A 14,895-nucleotide genomic window follows, 5' to 3' on the forward strand; every position below is an offset into this window, starting at 1 on the left:
AGGGCTCCTAAAGAGGGCTAGGACTACAGCCTGGTTTCAACCAGCAGGGCTCCTAAAGAGGGCTAGGACTACAGCCTGGTTTCAACCAGCAGGGCTCCTAAAGAGGGCTAGGACTACAGCCTGGTTTCAACCAGCAGGGCTCCTAAAGAGGGCTAGGACTGCAGGGCTTCTAAACAGGGCTAGGACTACAGCCAGGTTTCCACCAGCAGGGCTCCTAAAGAGGGCTAGGACTACAGCCAGGTTTCCACCAGCAGGGCTTCTAAAGAGGGCTAGGACTACAGCCTGGTTTCCACCAGCAGGGCTTCTAAAGAGGGCTAGGACTACAGCCTGGTTTCAACCAGCAGGGCTCCTAAAGAGGGCTAGGACTACAGCCTGGTTTCCACCAGCAGGGCTTCTAAAGAGGGCTAGGACTACAGCCAGGTTTCCACCAGCAGGGCTTCTAAAGAGGGCTAGGACTACAGCCTGGTTTCAACCAGCAGGGCTCCTAAAGAGGGCTAGGACTACAGCCTGGTTTCCACCAGCAGGGCTCCTAAAGAGGGCTATGACTACAGCCAGGTTTCCACCAGCAGGGCTCCTAAAGAGGGCTAGGACTACAGCCTGGTTTCCACCAGCAGGGCTTCTAAAGAGGGCTAGGACTACAGCCTGGTTTCCACCAGCAGGGCTTCTAAAGAGGGCTAGGACTACAGCCAGGTTTCCACCAGCAGGGCTCCCAAAGAGGGCTAGGACTACAGCCTGGTTTCCACCAGCAGGGCTTCTAAAGAGGGCTAGGACTACAGCCTGGTTTCCACCAGCAGGGCTCCTAAAGAGGGCTAGGACTACAGCCTGGTTTCCACCAGCAGGGCTCCTAAAGAGGGCTAGGACTACAGCCTGGTTTCCACCAGCAGGGCTTCTAAAGAGGGCTAGGACTACAGCCTGGTTTGAACCAGCAGGGCTCCTAAAGAGGGCTAGGACTACAGCCTGGTTTCAACCAGCAGGGCTCCTAAAGAGGGCTAGGACTACAGCCTGGTTTCCACCAGCAGGGCGGACTACAGCCTGGTTTCCACCAGCAGGGCTCCTAAAGAGGGCTAGGACTACAGCCTGGTTTCCACCAGCAGGGCTTCTAAAGAGGGCTAGGACTACAGCCTGGTTTCAACCAGCAGGGCTCCTAAAGAGGGCTAGGACTACAGCCTGGTTTACACCAGCAGGGCTCCTAAAGAGGGCTAGGACTACAGCCTGGTTTCAACCAGCAGGGCTCCTAAAGAGGGCTAGGACTACAGCCAGGTTTCCACCAGCAGGGCTTCTAAACAGGGCTAGGACTACAGCCTGGTTTCCACCAGCAGGGCTCCTAAAGAGGGCTAGGACTACAGCCAGGTTTCCACCAGCAGGGCTTCTAAAGAGGGCTAGGACTACAGCCTGGTTTCCACCAGCAGGGCTCCTAAAGAGGGCTAGGACTACAGCCAGGTTTCCACCAGCAGGGCTCCTAAAGAGGGCTAGGACTACAGCCTGGTTTCCACCAGCAGGGCTCCTAAAGAGGGCTAGGACTACAGCCAGGTTTCCACCAGCAGGGCTTCTAAAGAGGGCTAGGACTACAGCCTGGTTTCCACCAGCAGGGCTCCTAAAGAGGGCTAGGACTACAGCCAGGTTTCCACCAGCAGGGCTTCTAAAGAGGGCTAGGACTACAGCCAGGTTTCCACCAGCAGGGCTCCTAAAGAGGGCTAGGACTACAGCCTGGTTTCCACCAGCAGGGCTCCTAAAGAGGGCTAGGACTACAGCCAGGTTTCCACCAGCAGGGCTTCTAAAGAGGGCTAGGACTACAGCCTGGTTTCAACCAGCAGGGCTCCTAAAGAGGGCTAGGACTACAGCCTGGTTTCAACCAGCAGGGCTCCTAAAGAGGGCTAGGACTACAGCCTGGTTTCAACCAGCAGGGCTCCTAAAGAGGGCTAGGACTACAGCCTGGTTTCAACCAGCAGGGCTCCCAAAGAGGGCTAGGACTACAGCCAGGTTTCCACCAGCAGGGCTTCTAAAGAGGGCTAGGACTACAGCCTGGTTTCCACCAGCAGGGCTTCTAAAGAGGGCTAGGACTACAGCCAGGTTTCCACCAGCAGGGCTTCTAAAGAGGGCTAGGACTACAGCCAGGTTTCCACCAGCAGGGCTCCTAAAGAGGGCTAGGACTACAGCCAGGTTTCCACCAGCAGGGCTCCTAAAGAGGGCTAGGACTACAGCCTGGTTTCCACCAGCAGGGCTCCTAAAGAGGGCTAGGACTACAGCCTGGTTTCCACCAGCAGGGCTTCTAAAGCGTGTAGGGCACCTGCTGTGTACTGCTCACACCTACTGTGATGGCCCGGGCCTAAACCACACACTACCAGGTGGGTGGTATAGAGGAGATTGACCCACTGGTTGTCCTCTAGGTTACAGAGAGCTGGTAGTCCCATCCACCACACTACCAGGTGGGTGGTATAGAGGAGATGGACCCACTGGTTGTCCTCTAGGTTACAGAGAGCTGGTAGTCCCATCCACCACACTACCAGGTGGGTGGTATAGAGGAGATGGACCCACTGGTTGTCCTCTAGGTTACAGAGAGCTGGTAGTCCCATCCACCACACTACCAGGTGGGTGGTATAGAGGAGAAGGACCCACTGGTTGTCCTCTAGGTTACAGAGAGCTGGTAGTCCCATCCACCACACTACCAGGTGTGAAACATGGTATAGAGGAGATGGACCCACTGGTTGTCCTCTAGGTTACAGAGAGCTGGTAATCCCATCCACCACACTACCAGGTGGGTGGTATAGAGGAGACAGACCCACTGGTTGTCCTCTAGGTTACAGAGAGCTGGTAGTCCCATCCACCACACTACCAGGTGTGTGGTATAGAGGATATGGACCCACTGGTTGCCCTCTAGGTTACAGAGATCTGGTAGTCCCATCCACCACACTACCAGGTGGGCGGTATAGAGGAGATGGATCCACTGGTTGCCCTCTAGGTTACAGAGAGCTACCAGGTGGGTGGTATAGAGGAGACGGACCCACTGGTTGCCCTCTAGGTTACAGAGAGCTGGTAGTCCCATCCACCAAACTACCAGGTGGGCGGTATAGAGGAGATGGACCCACTGGTTGTCCTCTAGGTTACAGAGAGCTGGTAGTCCCATCCACCACACTACCAGGTGGGTGGTATAGAGGAGATGGACCCACTGGTTGCACTCTAGGTTACAGAGAGCTGGTAGTCCCATCCACCACACTACCAGGTGGGCGGTATAGAGGAGATGGATCCACTGGTTGCCCTCTAGGTTACAGAGAGCTGGTAGTCCCATCCACCACACTACCAGGTGGGTGGTATAGAGGAGACAGACCCACTGGTTGTCCTCTAGGTTACAGAGAGCTGGTAGTCCCATCCACCACACTACCAGGTGTGTGGTATAGAGGAGATGGACCCACTGGTTGCCCTCTAGATTACAGAGATCTGGTAGTCCCATCCACCACACTACCAGGTGGGCGGTATAGAGGAGATGGATCCACTGGTTGCCCTCTAGGTTACAGAGAGCTGGTAGTCCCATCCACCACACTACCAGGTGGGTGGTATAGAGGAGATGGACCCACTGGTTGTCCTCTAGGTTACAGAGAGCTGGTAGTCCCATCCACCACACTACCAGGTGGGTGGTATAGAGGAGATGGACCCACTGGTTGTCCTCTAGGTTACAGAGAGCTGGTAGTCCCATCCACCACACTACCAGGTGGGTGGTATAGAGGAGATGGACCCACTGGTTGTCCTCTAGGTTACAGAGAGCTTGTAGTCCCATCCACCACACTACCAGGTGGGTGGTATAGAGGAGATGGACCCACTGGTTGTCCTCTAGGTTACAGAGATCTGGTAGTCCCATCCACCACACTACCAGGTGTGTGGTATAAAGGAGATGGACCCACTGGTTTAGGTTACAGAGTGCTGGTAGTCCCATCCACCACACTACCAGGTGTAAAACAGGGCAGAGACTCAGGGGGCATACTAATTTGGTATAGAGCAGACCTAACCCTCTCTATTAAATTAGTCAAAACAGGAACCTTTTACATTTGGCTAGAAATTCTAAAGGAAATGACCGTAACACAAAAAAATGTCCTCCTGTGTGCTACCTATATCCCCCTACTAGAATCCTGCTGTATCCTGTGTGCTACCTATATCCCCCCACTAGAATCCTGCTGTATCCTGTGTGCTACCTATATCCCCCTACTAGAATCCTGCTGTATCCTATGTGCTACCTATATCCCCCCACTAGAATCCTGCTGTATCCTGTGTGCTACCTATATCCCCCCACTAGAATCATGCTGTATCCTGTGTGCTACCTATATCCCCCCACTAGAATCCTGCTGTATCCTGTGTGCTACCTATATCCCCCTACTAGAATCCTGCTGTATCCTGTGTGCTACCTATATCCCCCCACTAGAATCCTGCTGTATCCTGTGTGCTACCTATATCCCCTACTAGAATCCTGCTGTATCCTGTGTGCTACCTATATCCCCCACTAGAATCCTGCTGTATCCTGTGTGTTACCTATATCCCCCCACTAGAATCCTGCTGTATCCTGTGTGCTACCTATATCCCCCTACTAGAATCCTGCTGTATCCTGTGTGCTACCTATATCCCCCCACTAGAATCCTGCTGTATCCTGTGTGCTACCTATATCCCCCACTAGAATCCTGCTGTATCCTGTGTGCTACCCCCCCCCACTAGAATCCTGCTGTATCCTATGTGCTACCTATATCCCCCCACTAGAATCCTGCTGTATCCTGTGTGCTACCTATATCCCCCTACTAGAATCCTGCTGTATCCTGTGTGCTACCTATATCCCCCCACTAGAATCCTGCTGTATCCTGTGTGCTACCTATATCCCCCCACTAGAATCCTGCTGTATCCTGTGTGCTACCTATATCCCCCTACTAGAATCCTGCTGTATCCTGTGTGCTACCTATATCCCCCCACTAGAATCCTGCTGTATCCTATGTGCTACCTATATCCCCCCACTAGAATCCTGCTGTATCCTATGTGCTACCTATATCCCCCTACTAGAATCCTGCTGTATCCTATGTGCTACCTATATCCCCCTACTAGAATCCTGCTGTATCCTATGTGCTACCTATATCCCCCACTAGAATCCTGCTGTATCCTGTGTGCTACCCCCCCCACTAGAATCCTGCTGTATCCTATGTGCTACCTATATCCCCCACTAGAATCCTGCTGTATCCTGTGTGCTACCTATATCCCCCTACTAGAATCCTGCTGTATCCTGTGTGCTACCTATATCCCCCCACTAGAATCCTGCTGTATCCTGTGTGCTACCTATATCCCCCCACTAGAATCCTGCTGTATCCTGTGTGCTACCTATATCCCCCTACTAGAATCCTGCTGTATCCTGTGTGCTACCTATATCCCCCCCACTAGAATCCTGCTGTATCCTATGTGCTACCTATATCCCCCCACTAGAATCCTGCTGTATCCTATGTGCTACCTATATCCCCCTACTAGAATCCTGCTGTATCCTATGTGCTACCTATATCCCCCTACTAGAATCCTGCTGTATCCTATGTGCTACCTATATCCCCCACTAGAATCCTGTATCCTGTGTGCTACCTATATCACCCCACTAGAATTCTGCTGTATCCTATGTGCTACCTATATCCCCCACTAGAATCCTGCTGTATCCTGTGTGCTACCTATATCCCCCCACTAGAATCCTGCTGTATCCTGTGTGCTACCTATATCCCCCACTAGAATCCTGCTGTATCCTATGTGCTACCTATATCCCCCTACTAGAATCCTGCTGTATCCTATGTGCTACCTATATCCCCCACTAGAATCCTGCTGTATCCTATGTGCTACCTATATCCCCCCAGTAGAATCCTGCTGTATCCTATGTGCTACCTATATCCCCCCACTAGAATCCTGCTGTATCCTGTGTGCTACCTATATCCCCCCACTAGAATCCCCATACTGTAATGAAGACAGCTTCTCCATCCTACAGGGGGAGATCAACCATTTAAAGGCCTAGGGACATGTACTAGTCTGTGGCGACCTAAATGCCAGAACTGGACAAGAACCTGACACCCTCAGCACACAGGGGGACAAACACCTGCCTGGAGGTGACAGCATTCCCTCCCCCATATGCCCCCCTAGGCACAACTACGACAATGTAACCACAACTCTTGCAGCTCTGTCAGACGCTGGGTATGTACATAGTTAATGGTAGGCTCTGAGGGGAATCCTATGGTAGGTACACCTATAGCTCATCTCTTGGCAGTAGTACTGTAGACTACTTTATCACTGACCTCAACCCAGAGTCTCCCAGAGCGCTCACAGTCAGCACACTGACACCCCTATCAGATCACGGCAAAATCACACTCTACTTGAACAGAGCTATGATCAATCATGAGACATCAAAGCCAAAGGAACTGAGTAATATTAAGAAATGCTACAGATGGAAGGAAAGTAGTGTGGATATTTACCATAAAACAATTAGGCAACAACATATTCAAACATTTCTAGACAATTTCCTGGACAAAATGTTCCAACTGTAATAGTGAAGGTGTAAACTTTGCAGTAGAAAACCTAAACAGTATATTTGACCTCTTAGCTTCCCTATCAAACCTAAACAGTATATTTGACCTCTTAGCTTCCCTATCAAACCTAAACAGTATATTTGACCCCTTAGCTTCCCTATCAAACCTAAACAGTATATTTGACCTCTTAGCTTCCCTATCAAACCTAAACAGTATATTTGACCTCTTAGCTTCCCTATCAAACCTAAACAGTATATTTGACCTCTTAGCTTCCCTATCAAACCTAAACAGTATATTTGACCTCTTAGCTTCCCTATCAAACCTAAACAGTATATTTGACCTCTTAGCTTCCCTATCAAACCTAAACAGTATATTTGACCTCTTAGCTTCCCTATCAAACCTAAACAGTATATTTGACCTCTTAGCTTCCCTATCAAACCTAAACAGTATATTTGACCTCTTAGCTTCCTATCAAACCTAAACAGTATATTTGACCCCTTAGCTTCCCTATCAAACCTAAACAGTATATTTGACCTCTTAGCTTCCCTATCAAACCTAAACAGTATATTTGACCCCTTAGCTTCCCTATCAAACCTAAACAGTATATTTGACCTCTTAGCTTCCGTATCAAATCAAAAAATGTCAAGCAGACAACCTAAGAAAATGAACAATGCAGGTCAATACCAAATAATGATCAAAATACAGAAAAGAGACGTTAAATTCTACAACCACATAAAAGGAAGCAATTCAATGCAATGCAGTACTAGCTGTGCCACTAGAGATCCTGGTTTGAGTCCAGGCAGCTGGGTGCGACTGGGACACCCATGGGGCAGCGCACAATTGGCCCAGCGTCGTCCGGGATAGGGGAGGGATTGACCGACAGGAATATTCCTGTCCCATCGCGCATCAGCGACTCCTGTGGCGGGCTGGGTGCAATGCACGCTGACACGGTCACCAGATGTACGATGTTTCCTCCGACACATTGGTGTGGTTCCAGGTTAAACGGGAGTTGTTATTAGAGAGATATTTCCCCTGAATCACGCTGTACCGTAATACCCTGTATATAGCCTCCACATTGACTCTGTACCAGTACCCCCTGTATATAGCCTCCACATTGACTCTGTACCGTAATACCCTGTATATAGCCTCCACATTGACTCTGTACCGGTACCCCCTGTATATAGCCTCCACATTGACTCTGTACCGGTACACCCTGTATATAGCCTCCACATGGACTCTGTACCGTAATACCCTGTATATAGCCTCCACATTGACTCTACCGTAATACCCTGTATATAGCCTCCACATTGACTCTGTACCGTAATACCCTGTATATAGCCTCCACATTGACTCTGTACCGTAACACCCTGTATATAGCCTCCACATTGACTCTGTACCGTAATACCCTGTATATAGCCTCCACATTGACTCTGTACCGTAATACCCTGTATATAGCCTCCACATTGACTCTGTACCGTAATACCCTGTATATAGCCTCCACATTGACTCTGTACCGTAATACCCTGTATATAGCCTCCACATTGACTCTGTACCGGTACCCCTGTATATAGCCTCCACATTGACTCTGTACCGTAATACCCTGTATATAGCCTCCACATTGACTCTGTACCAGTACCCCCTGTATATAGCCTCCACATTGACTCTGTACCGGTACCCCCTGTATATAGCCTCCACATTGACTCTGTACCGTAATACCCTGTATATAGCCTCCACATTGACTCTGTACCAGTACCCCCTGTATATAGCCTCCACATTGACTCTGTACCGGTACCCCTGTATATTGACTCTGTACCGTAATACCCTGTATATAGCCTCCACATTGACTCTGTGCCGGTACCCCCTGTATATAGCCTCCACATTGACTCTGTACCGGTACCCCCAGTATATAGCCTCCACATTGACTCTGTACCGGTACCCCCTGTATATAGCCTCCACATTGACTCTGTACCGGTACCCCCTGTATATAGCCTCCACATTGACTCTGTACCGTAATACCCTGTATATAGCCTCCACATTGACTCTGTACCGTAACACCCTGTATATAGCCTCCACATTGACTCTGTACCGTAACACCCTGTATATAGCCTCCACATTGACTCTGTACCGTAACACCCTGTATATAGCCTCCACATTGATTCTGTACCGTAATACCCTGTATATAGCCTCCACATTGACTCTGTACCGTAACACCCTGTATATAGCCTCCACGTTGACTCTGTACCGTAATACCCTGTATATAGCCTCCACATAGACTCTGTACCGTAATACCCTGTATATAGCCTCCACATTGACTCTGTACCAGCACCCCTGTATATAGCCTCCACATTGACTCTGTACCGTAATACCCTGTATATAGCCTCCACATTGACTCTGTACCGGTACCCCCTGTATATAGTCTCCACATTGACTCTGTACCGTAACACCCTGTATATAGCCTCCACATTGACTCTGTACCGGTACCCCCTGTATATAGCCTCCACATTGACTCTGTACCGTAACACCCTGTATATAGCCTCCACATTGACTCTGTACCGGTACCCCCTGTATATAGCCTCCACATTGACTCTGTACCGTAACACCCTGTATATAGCCTCCACATTGACTCTGTACCGTAACACCCTGTATATAGCCTCCACATTGACTCTGTACCGGTACCCCCTGTATATAGCCTCCACATTGACTCTGTACCGTAACACCCTATATATAGCCTCCACATTGACTCTGTACCAGGTACCCCTGTATATAGCCTCCACATTGACTCTGTACTGGTACACCCTATATATAGCCTCCACATTGACTCTGTACCGTAACACCCTGAATATAGCCACCACATTGACTCTGTACCGGTAGCCCCTGTATATATCCTCCACATTGACTCTGTACCGGTACCCCCTGTATATAGCCTCCACATTGACTCTGTACCGGTACCCCCTGTATAAAGCCTCCACATTGACTCTGTACCGTAACACCCTGTATATAGCCTCCACATTGACTCTGTACCGTAACACCCTGTATATAGCCTCCACATTGACTCTGTACTGTAACACCCTGTATATAGCCTCCACATTGACTCTGTACCGTAACACCCTGTATATAGCCTCCACATTGACTCTGTACCGTAACACCCTGTATATAGCCTCCACATTGACTCTGTACCCCCTGTATATAGCCTCCACATTGACTCCCCGTAACACCCTGTATATAGCCTCCACATTGACTCTGTACCGTAACACCCTGTATATAGCCTCCACATTGACTCTGTACCGTAACACCCTGTATATAGCCTCCACATTGACTCTGTACCGTAATACCCTGTATAAAGCCCCGCTATTGTTATTTACTGCTGCTCTCTAATTATTTGTTATTATTATCTCTTACTTTTTTGGGGGTTATTTTCTTGAAACTGCATTGTTGGTTAAGGACCTGTACACATTTCACTGTAATGTGTATTCCTGTTGTGACAAATACAATTTGATTTGATCCCTGACCTCAACCCCATAAAAACATGAATTGGAACACTGACTGCAGAGCCAGAGCTAATCGCCCGACATCAGTGCCCGACCTCACCAACGCTCGTGGCTGAATGAAAGCAAGCAGTGTTCCAACATCTAGTGGAAAGCCTTCCCAGAAGAGTAGAGGCTGTTATAGCATCAATGGGGGGGACCAAACTCCATATTTAAATGCCCATGATTTTAGAAAGAGATGTTGGATGAGCAGGTCATGTAGTGTCCAGTACAGCCTGTCCGGTGTGAAGCTGAAACACAACCTGTCTGAAATAAGTCTTGAGATAATAATAATAAATAATAAATCATAATAATAATAAACAATAATAAACACATAATTAAAAACATAAAACAATAAACACATGTTAATGCCTTCAGCACAATTTTAATGCCCGAGAAAAACATATTTCATTTAAATCACTCAATTAAAAAAAAAAGGTTCATTTCATAAAGACAGAAGAAATCAAAATGGGAGACGAGAGAAAAAAAACTAAAATATTTAACTTAGATTAAACAGAATATTCCCCCAGAAGGAATTGCACCGATCAGAGGTGTGAATGTCAGAACGTGAGAAGGCTAAAACAGAGCAACTTGTGTCAGCGATAACAGCGATGTATTAGTATAGATAGCATAGCATAGCATGAGCCTAATTATAACCCACGTGATAACAGTGGACACCGATAGAAGGCTAATATGTACAGCTCTTTCCCGTCATTCTGAAGCTGTAACTAGTTTGACATCTAAAAGCCATTCATACACGCAAATCATTATGTGGTTTACAAGATAAGTATAGGTATATAAAAACGGGCATCGAACATGAGACCCTTTTCAGAAACTCTTTCAATATACAGATCCAAATAGTCGTCTCGGTGTCTTAAGTCGCTCAGCTTTTCACCCAAATGACAGTGTAATTTTCAGAGGCCAACTCTTGTAAAATTGTTGGCTAGCCAATCCTGCAACATGACTTAGCAGAAAGCAGGCAGCCCCCCTACAAGTAGACAGTCAGTGGCATTATTAAGACAGAGTGTTCATAGATTTAAATTAGGCTAAGGGGACTAGGTATCGCCCTTTGACCTCTACATTAAGCTAAGGGGACTAGGTATCGCCCTTTGACCTCTACATTAAGCTAAGGGGACTAGGTATCGCCCTTTGACCTCTACATTAAGCTAGGGGGACTAGGTATCGCCCTTTCAGGGGTTTTGGGGTCAATTTCCGTTCCAATTCTCTGCAACGCATTTTTAACTAGGAACATTTTCTAAATTTGGTTAACTTTCTGAATCGGAATGGACCCTAAACCCTGATGAACACCCTATACTGTTATCTTAAGACATTTTGACCAATGAAGACAGCAAGTCAATGAAAAGCACAAAACAGGTTCATCGTAGTGTTAAACATACAACATAAATCAACTTTCCATCTACTGCAGTTAGCTAGTATAATGACAATATTACACATGAAATACCTCTCCCAAAAAGCTATTTTAGAGCAGAACAGCAATGGCAGTAGTAACGTCTGCCAAGACAATGGTTAAACTGCAATTTTTTTTTCAATTTATTTAAACGTTTTCAGTTTGGATATATAGACTTTTATTTCGATAGCGATGATCTTGTTAAATTTTTTTCAACATTTGATTTTCAATCGTTCTGATTTTTTGGTTCTGTGTGTTCTATAGTAGTCAGTGTGTATGTGGTTCTGTGTGTTCTATAGTAGCCAATGTGTATGTGGTTCTGTGTGTTCTATAGTAGCCAGTGTGTATGTGGTTCTGTGTGTTCTATAGTAGCCAGTGTGTATGTGGTTCTGTGTGTTCTATAGTAGTCAGTGTGTATGTGGTTCTGTGTGTTCTATAGTAGCCAGTGTGTATGTGGTTCTGTGTGTTCTATAGTAGCCAGTGTGTATTTGGTTCTGTGTGTTCTATAGTAGCCAGTGTGTATGTGGTTCAGTGTGTATGTGGTTCTGTGTGTTCTATAGTAGCCAGTGTGTATGTGGTTCTGTGTGTTCTATAGTAGTCAGTGTGTATGTGGTTCTGTGTGTTCTATAGTAGTCAGTGTGTATGTGGTTCTGTGTGTTCTATAGTAGTCAGTGTGTATGTGGTTCTGTGTGTTCTATAGTAGTCAGTGTGTATGTGGTTCTGTGTGTTCTATAGTAGTCAGTGTGTATGTGGTTCTGTGTGTTCTATAGTAGTCAGTGTGTATGTGGTTCTGTGTGTTCTATAGTAGCCAGTGTGTGTGTATGTGGTTCTGTGTGTTCTATAGTAGCCAGTGTGTATGTGGTTCTGTGTGTTCTATAGTAGTCAGTGTGTATGTGGTTCTGTGTGTTCTATAGTAGCCAGTGTGTATGTGGTTCTGTGTGTTCTATAGTAGCCAGTGTGTATTTGGTTCTGTGTGTTCTATAGTAGCCAGTGTGTATGTGGTTCTGTGTGTTCTAAAGTAGCCAGTGTGTATGTGGTTCTGTGTGTTCTATAGTAGTCAGTGTGTATGTGGTTCTGTGTGTTCTATAGTAGTCAGTGTGTATGTGGTTCTGTGTGTTCTATAGTAGTCAGTGTGTATGTGGTTCTGTGTGTTCTATAGTAGTCAGTGTGTATGTGGTTCTGTGTGTTCTATAGTAGATCAGTGTGTACGTGGTTCTGTGTGTTCTACAGTAGTCAGTGTGTATGTGGTTCTGTGTGTCCTATAGTAGTCTGTGTGTATGTGGTTCTGTGTGTCCTATAGTAGTCTGTGTGTATGTGGTTCTGTGTGTTCTAAAGTAGCCAGTGTGTATGTGGTTCTGTGTGTTCTAAAGTAGTCAGTGTGTATGTGGTTATGTGTGTCCTATAATAGCCAGTGTGTGTGTGGTTCTGTGTGTTCTACAGTAGCCCGTGGGTGTACACAGTGCAGCTACTGGCACGTGTTGCCGTGGTTACTCAGAGTAGTGTTTCAAAGTCTCCTCATATCCAGCAATAAGAGCCCCTTTCATAACTGGACGAGGTGCCTGGGTGTGTGGATCTATTTATGTAGAACGTGAGCTGGTGGGGGGTTACTAAAGTCAGGCAGCTGCTGGCTGGTGACCAGAGGGGGAGCATGAGGAACATATCTATCTATATACATGTCTGTAATATAGATAGATGTGTGTGTGTATATATATATATTTATATATATCTTTGGGCTTTAGTGCTGCTCTAGAGAACTCTCTCACCTTTCCAGCAGTCACTGACCTAACACCAGCAGATTGGTGTAAAGCAAGGAATCTACCGCATTACTTAAAGACGAGGAAGCATTTTTAAAGTACTCAAAAATCTCTCTACCCAGTCCCTCCGTTCCTCGTCCCTTTGTCCCTGTCCCTCCGTTCCTCGTCCCGTCCCTGTCCCTCCGTCCCAGTCCCTCCGTCCCTGTCCCATCCCTGTCCCTCCGTTCCTCGTCCCTTTGTCCCTCATCCCCGTCCTCGTCCCAGTTCATATCGTACTCTTCTTCTGGGAAAGTATGCGCCAAGCAGTTCAGAGTAGGAGCATCAATAAGGCCTTTTACATAATAATGATGAATAACATTAGATAGAGTAGGAGTGCTGATCTAGGATCAGGTAAATCCTGTCCAAGATGTTTAATACATACAGCCTCAGGTTGCTTGAGTAGTAACCTACAGTGTTGTTACCTCTCCTTTAATCTTCCTCCTCTCCTGCGCTCTCTCCCTGCTCCCTTTCCTCCTTCACATCTCCTTCTCCCACTCCTCTTCTCCACCACCACCTCCCCTCTCTCTCTCTCTCCCTCCCTCTCTCTCTCTCTCCCTCTCTCCCTCCCTCCCTCTCCCTCCCCTCTCCCTCCCTCTCTCTCCTCTCTCTCTCTCTCTCTCTCTCCCTCCCTCTCTCTCTCTCCCCTCTCCCTCCCTCTCTCCCTCCCTCCCTCTCTCTCTCTCTCTCTCTCTCTCTCTCTCCCTCCCTCTCTCCCTCCCTCTCTCTCCCTCTCTCCCCCCCTCTCTCCCCTATCCTCTATGGTGTTTGCAGCAGAGGCTCCTCAGTCTCCAGTTGGGCCAGCTGTCTCCTGAGGTTGTTGACTTTATTCTGCAGCTCTTTGTTGTACTGTATGATATGAACCATCTCGTCGTACGCCTCATCCAGACACCTGGAGCTGCGCTTCCAACGCAGGAACACACCTTGGGGGGGGGGGGACAGAAAGAGAGAGGGTGAGAGAGAAAATGAGAGAGAGAGAGAGATTGATCTGGTACTCCCTGTATATAGCTCCACATTGATCTGGTACTCCTTGTATATAGCTCCACATTGATCTGGTACTTCCTGTATATAGCTCCACATTGATCTGGTACTTCCTGTATATAGCTCAACATTGATCTGGTACTTCCTGTATATAGCTCCACATTGATCTGGTACTTCCTGTATGTAGCTCAACATTGATCTGGTACTTCCTGTATATAGCTCCAGAATGATCTGGTACTCCTTGTATATAGCTCCACATTGATCTGGTACTTCCTGTATATAGCTCCACATTGATCTGGTACTTCCTGTATATAGCTCAACATTGATCTGGTACTTCCTGTATATAGCTCCACATTGATCTGGTACTTCCTGTATGTAGCTCAACATTGATCTGGTACTTCCTGTATGTAGCTCAACATTGATCTGGTACTTCCTGTATATAGCTCCAGAATGATCTGGTACTTCCTGTATATAGGTTCATATTTTTATTCCTTGTGTTACTATAAAAAAAATAATTAAAAAACATGTTTTACTCTGCATCGTTGGGAAAGCATTTCACTGTAAAGTCTGTACAGCAAATGTGACATTTTATTCTCCCTGAAGTGCCAGAGTGAATGTATGAACACATGCATAGGAGTCATTGGGAGTGAAAGTGGTGTAAACCGGGAAAA

At 47.2% G+C, this 14,895-nt stretch overlaps 2 protein-coding genes across 2 annotated transcripts in view; one reads left to right on the plus strand and one right to left on the minus strand.

Moving 5' to 3' along the window:
* Positions 1 to 541: 541 nt before the first annotated feature.
* Positions 542 to 2,747, plus strand: LOC127909082 (uncharacterized). Its single transcript, XM_052468985.1, has 2 exons — positions 542 to 1,620; positions 1,756 to 2,747. The coding sequence occupies exons 1-2, from the start codon at positions 542 to 544 to the stop codon at positions 2,366 to 2,368; spliced, it is 1,692 nt and encodes a 563-aa protein (XP_052324945.1). The 3' UTR covers positions 2,369 to 2,747.
* An 11,225-nt stretch (positions 2,748 to 13,972) lies between these two features.
* The window catches only part of LOC127909564 (myotubularin-related protein 9-like), a 57,491-nt gene continuing 56,568 nt past the window's right edge, over positions 13,973 to 14,895 (minus strand). The window contains 1 exon segment of the mRNA XM_052471649.1: positions 13,973 to 14,166. Coding sequence (XP_052327609.1) covers positions 14,003 to 14,166 — 164 coding nt within the window. The 3' untranslated portion in view covers positions 13,973 to 14,002.

The sequence above is a fragment of the Oncorhynchus keta genome, chromosome 19 (assembly GCF_023373465.1).
Source record: "Oncorhynchus keta strain PuntledgeMale-10-30-2019 chromosome 19, Oket_V2, whole genome shotgun sequence".
In the NCBI taxonomy this organism is placed as follows: Eukaryota; Metazoa; Chordata; class Actinopteri; order Salmoniformes; family Salmonidae; genus Oncorhynchus; species Oncorhynchus keta.

What these genes read in the sequence shown, in the direction of transcription:
- LOC127909082 (XM_052468985.1), top strand. Translation starts at nt 542, where the DNA reads ATGACTACAGCCAGGTTTCCACCAGCAGGGCTCCTAAAGAGGGCTAGG. An exon ending in AGGGCTAGGACTACAGCCAG is followed by an intron (nt 1,621 to 1,755) that starts GTTTCCACCAGC and finishes GACTACAGCCAG; the next exon opens with GTTTCCACCAGCAGGGCTTC.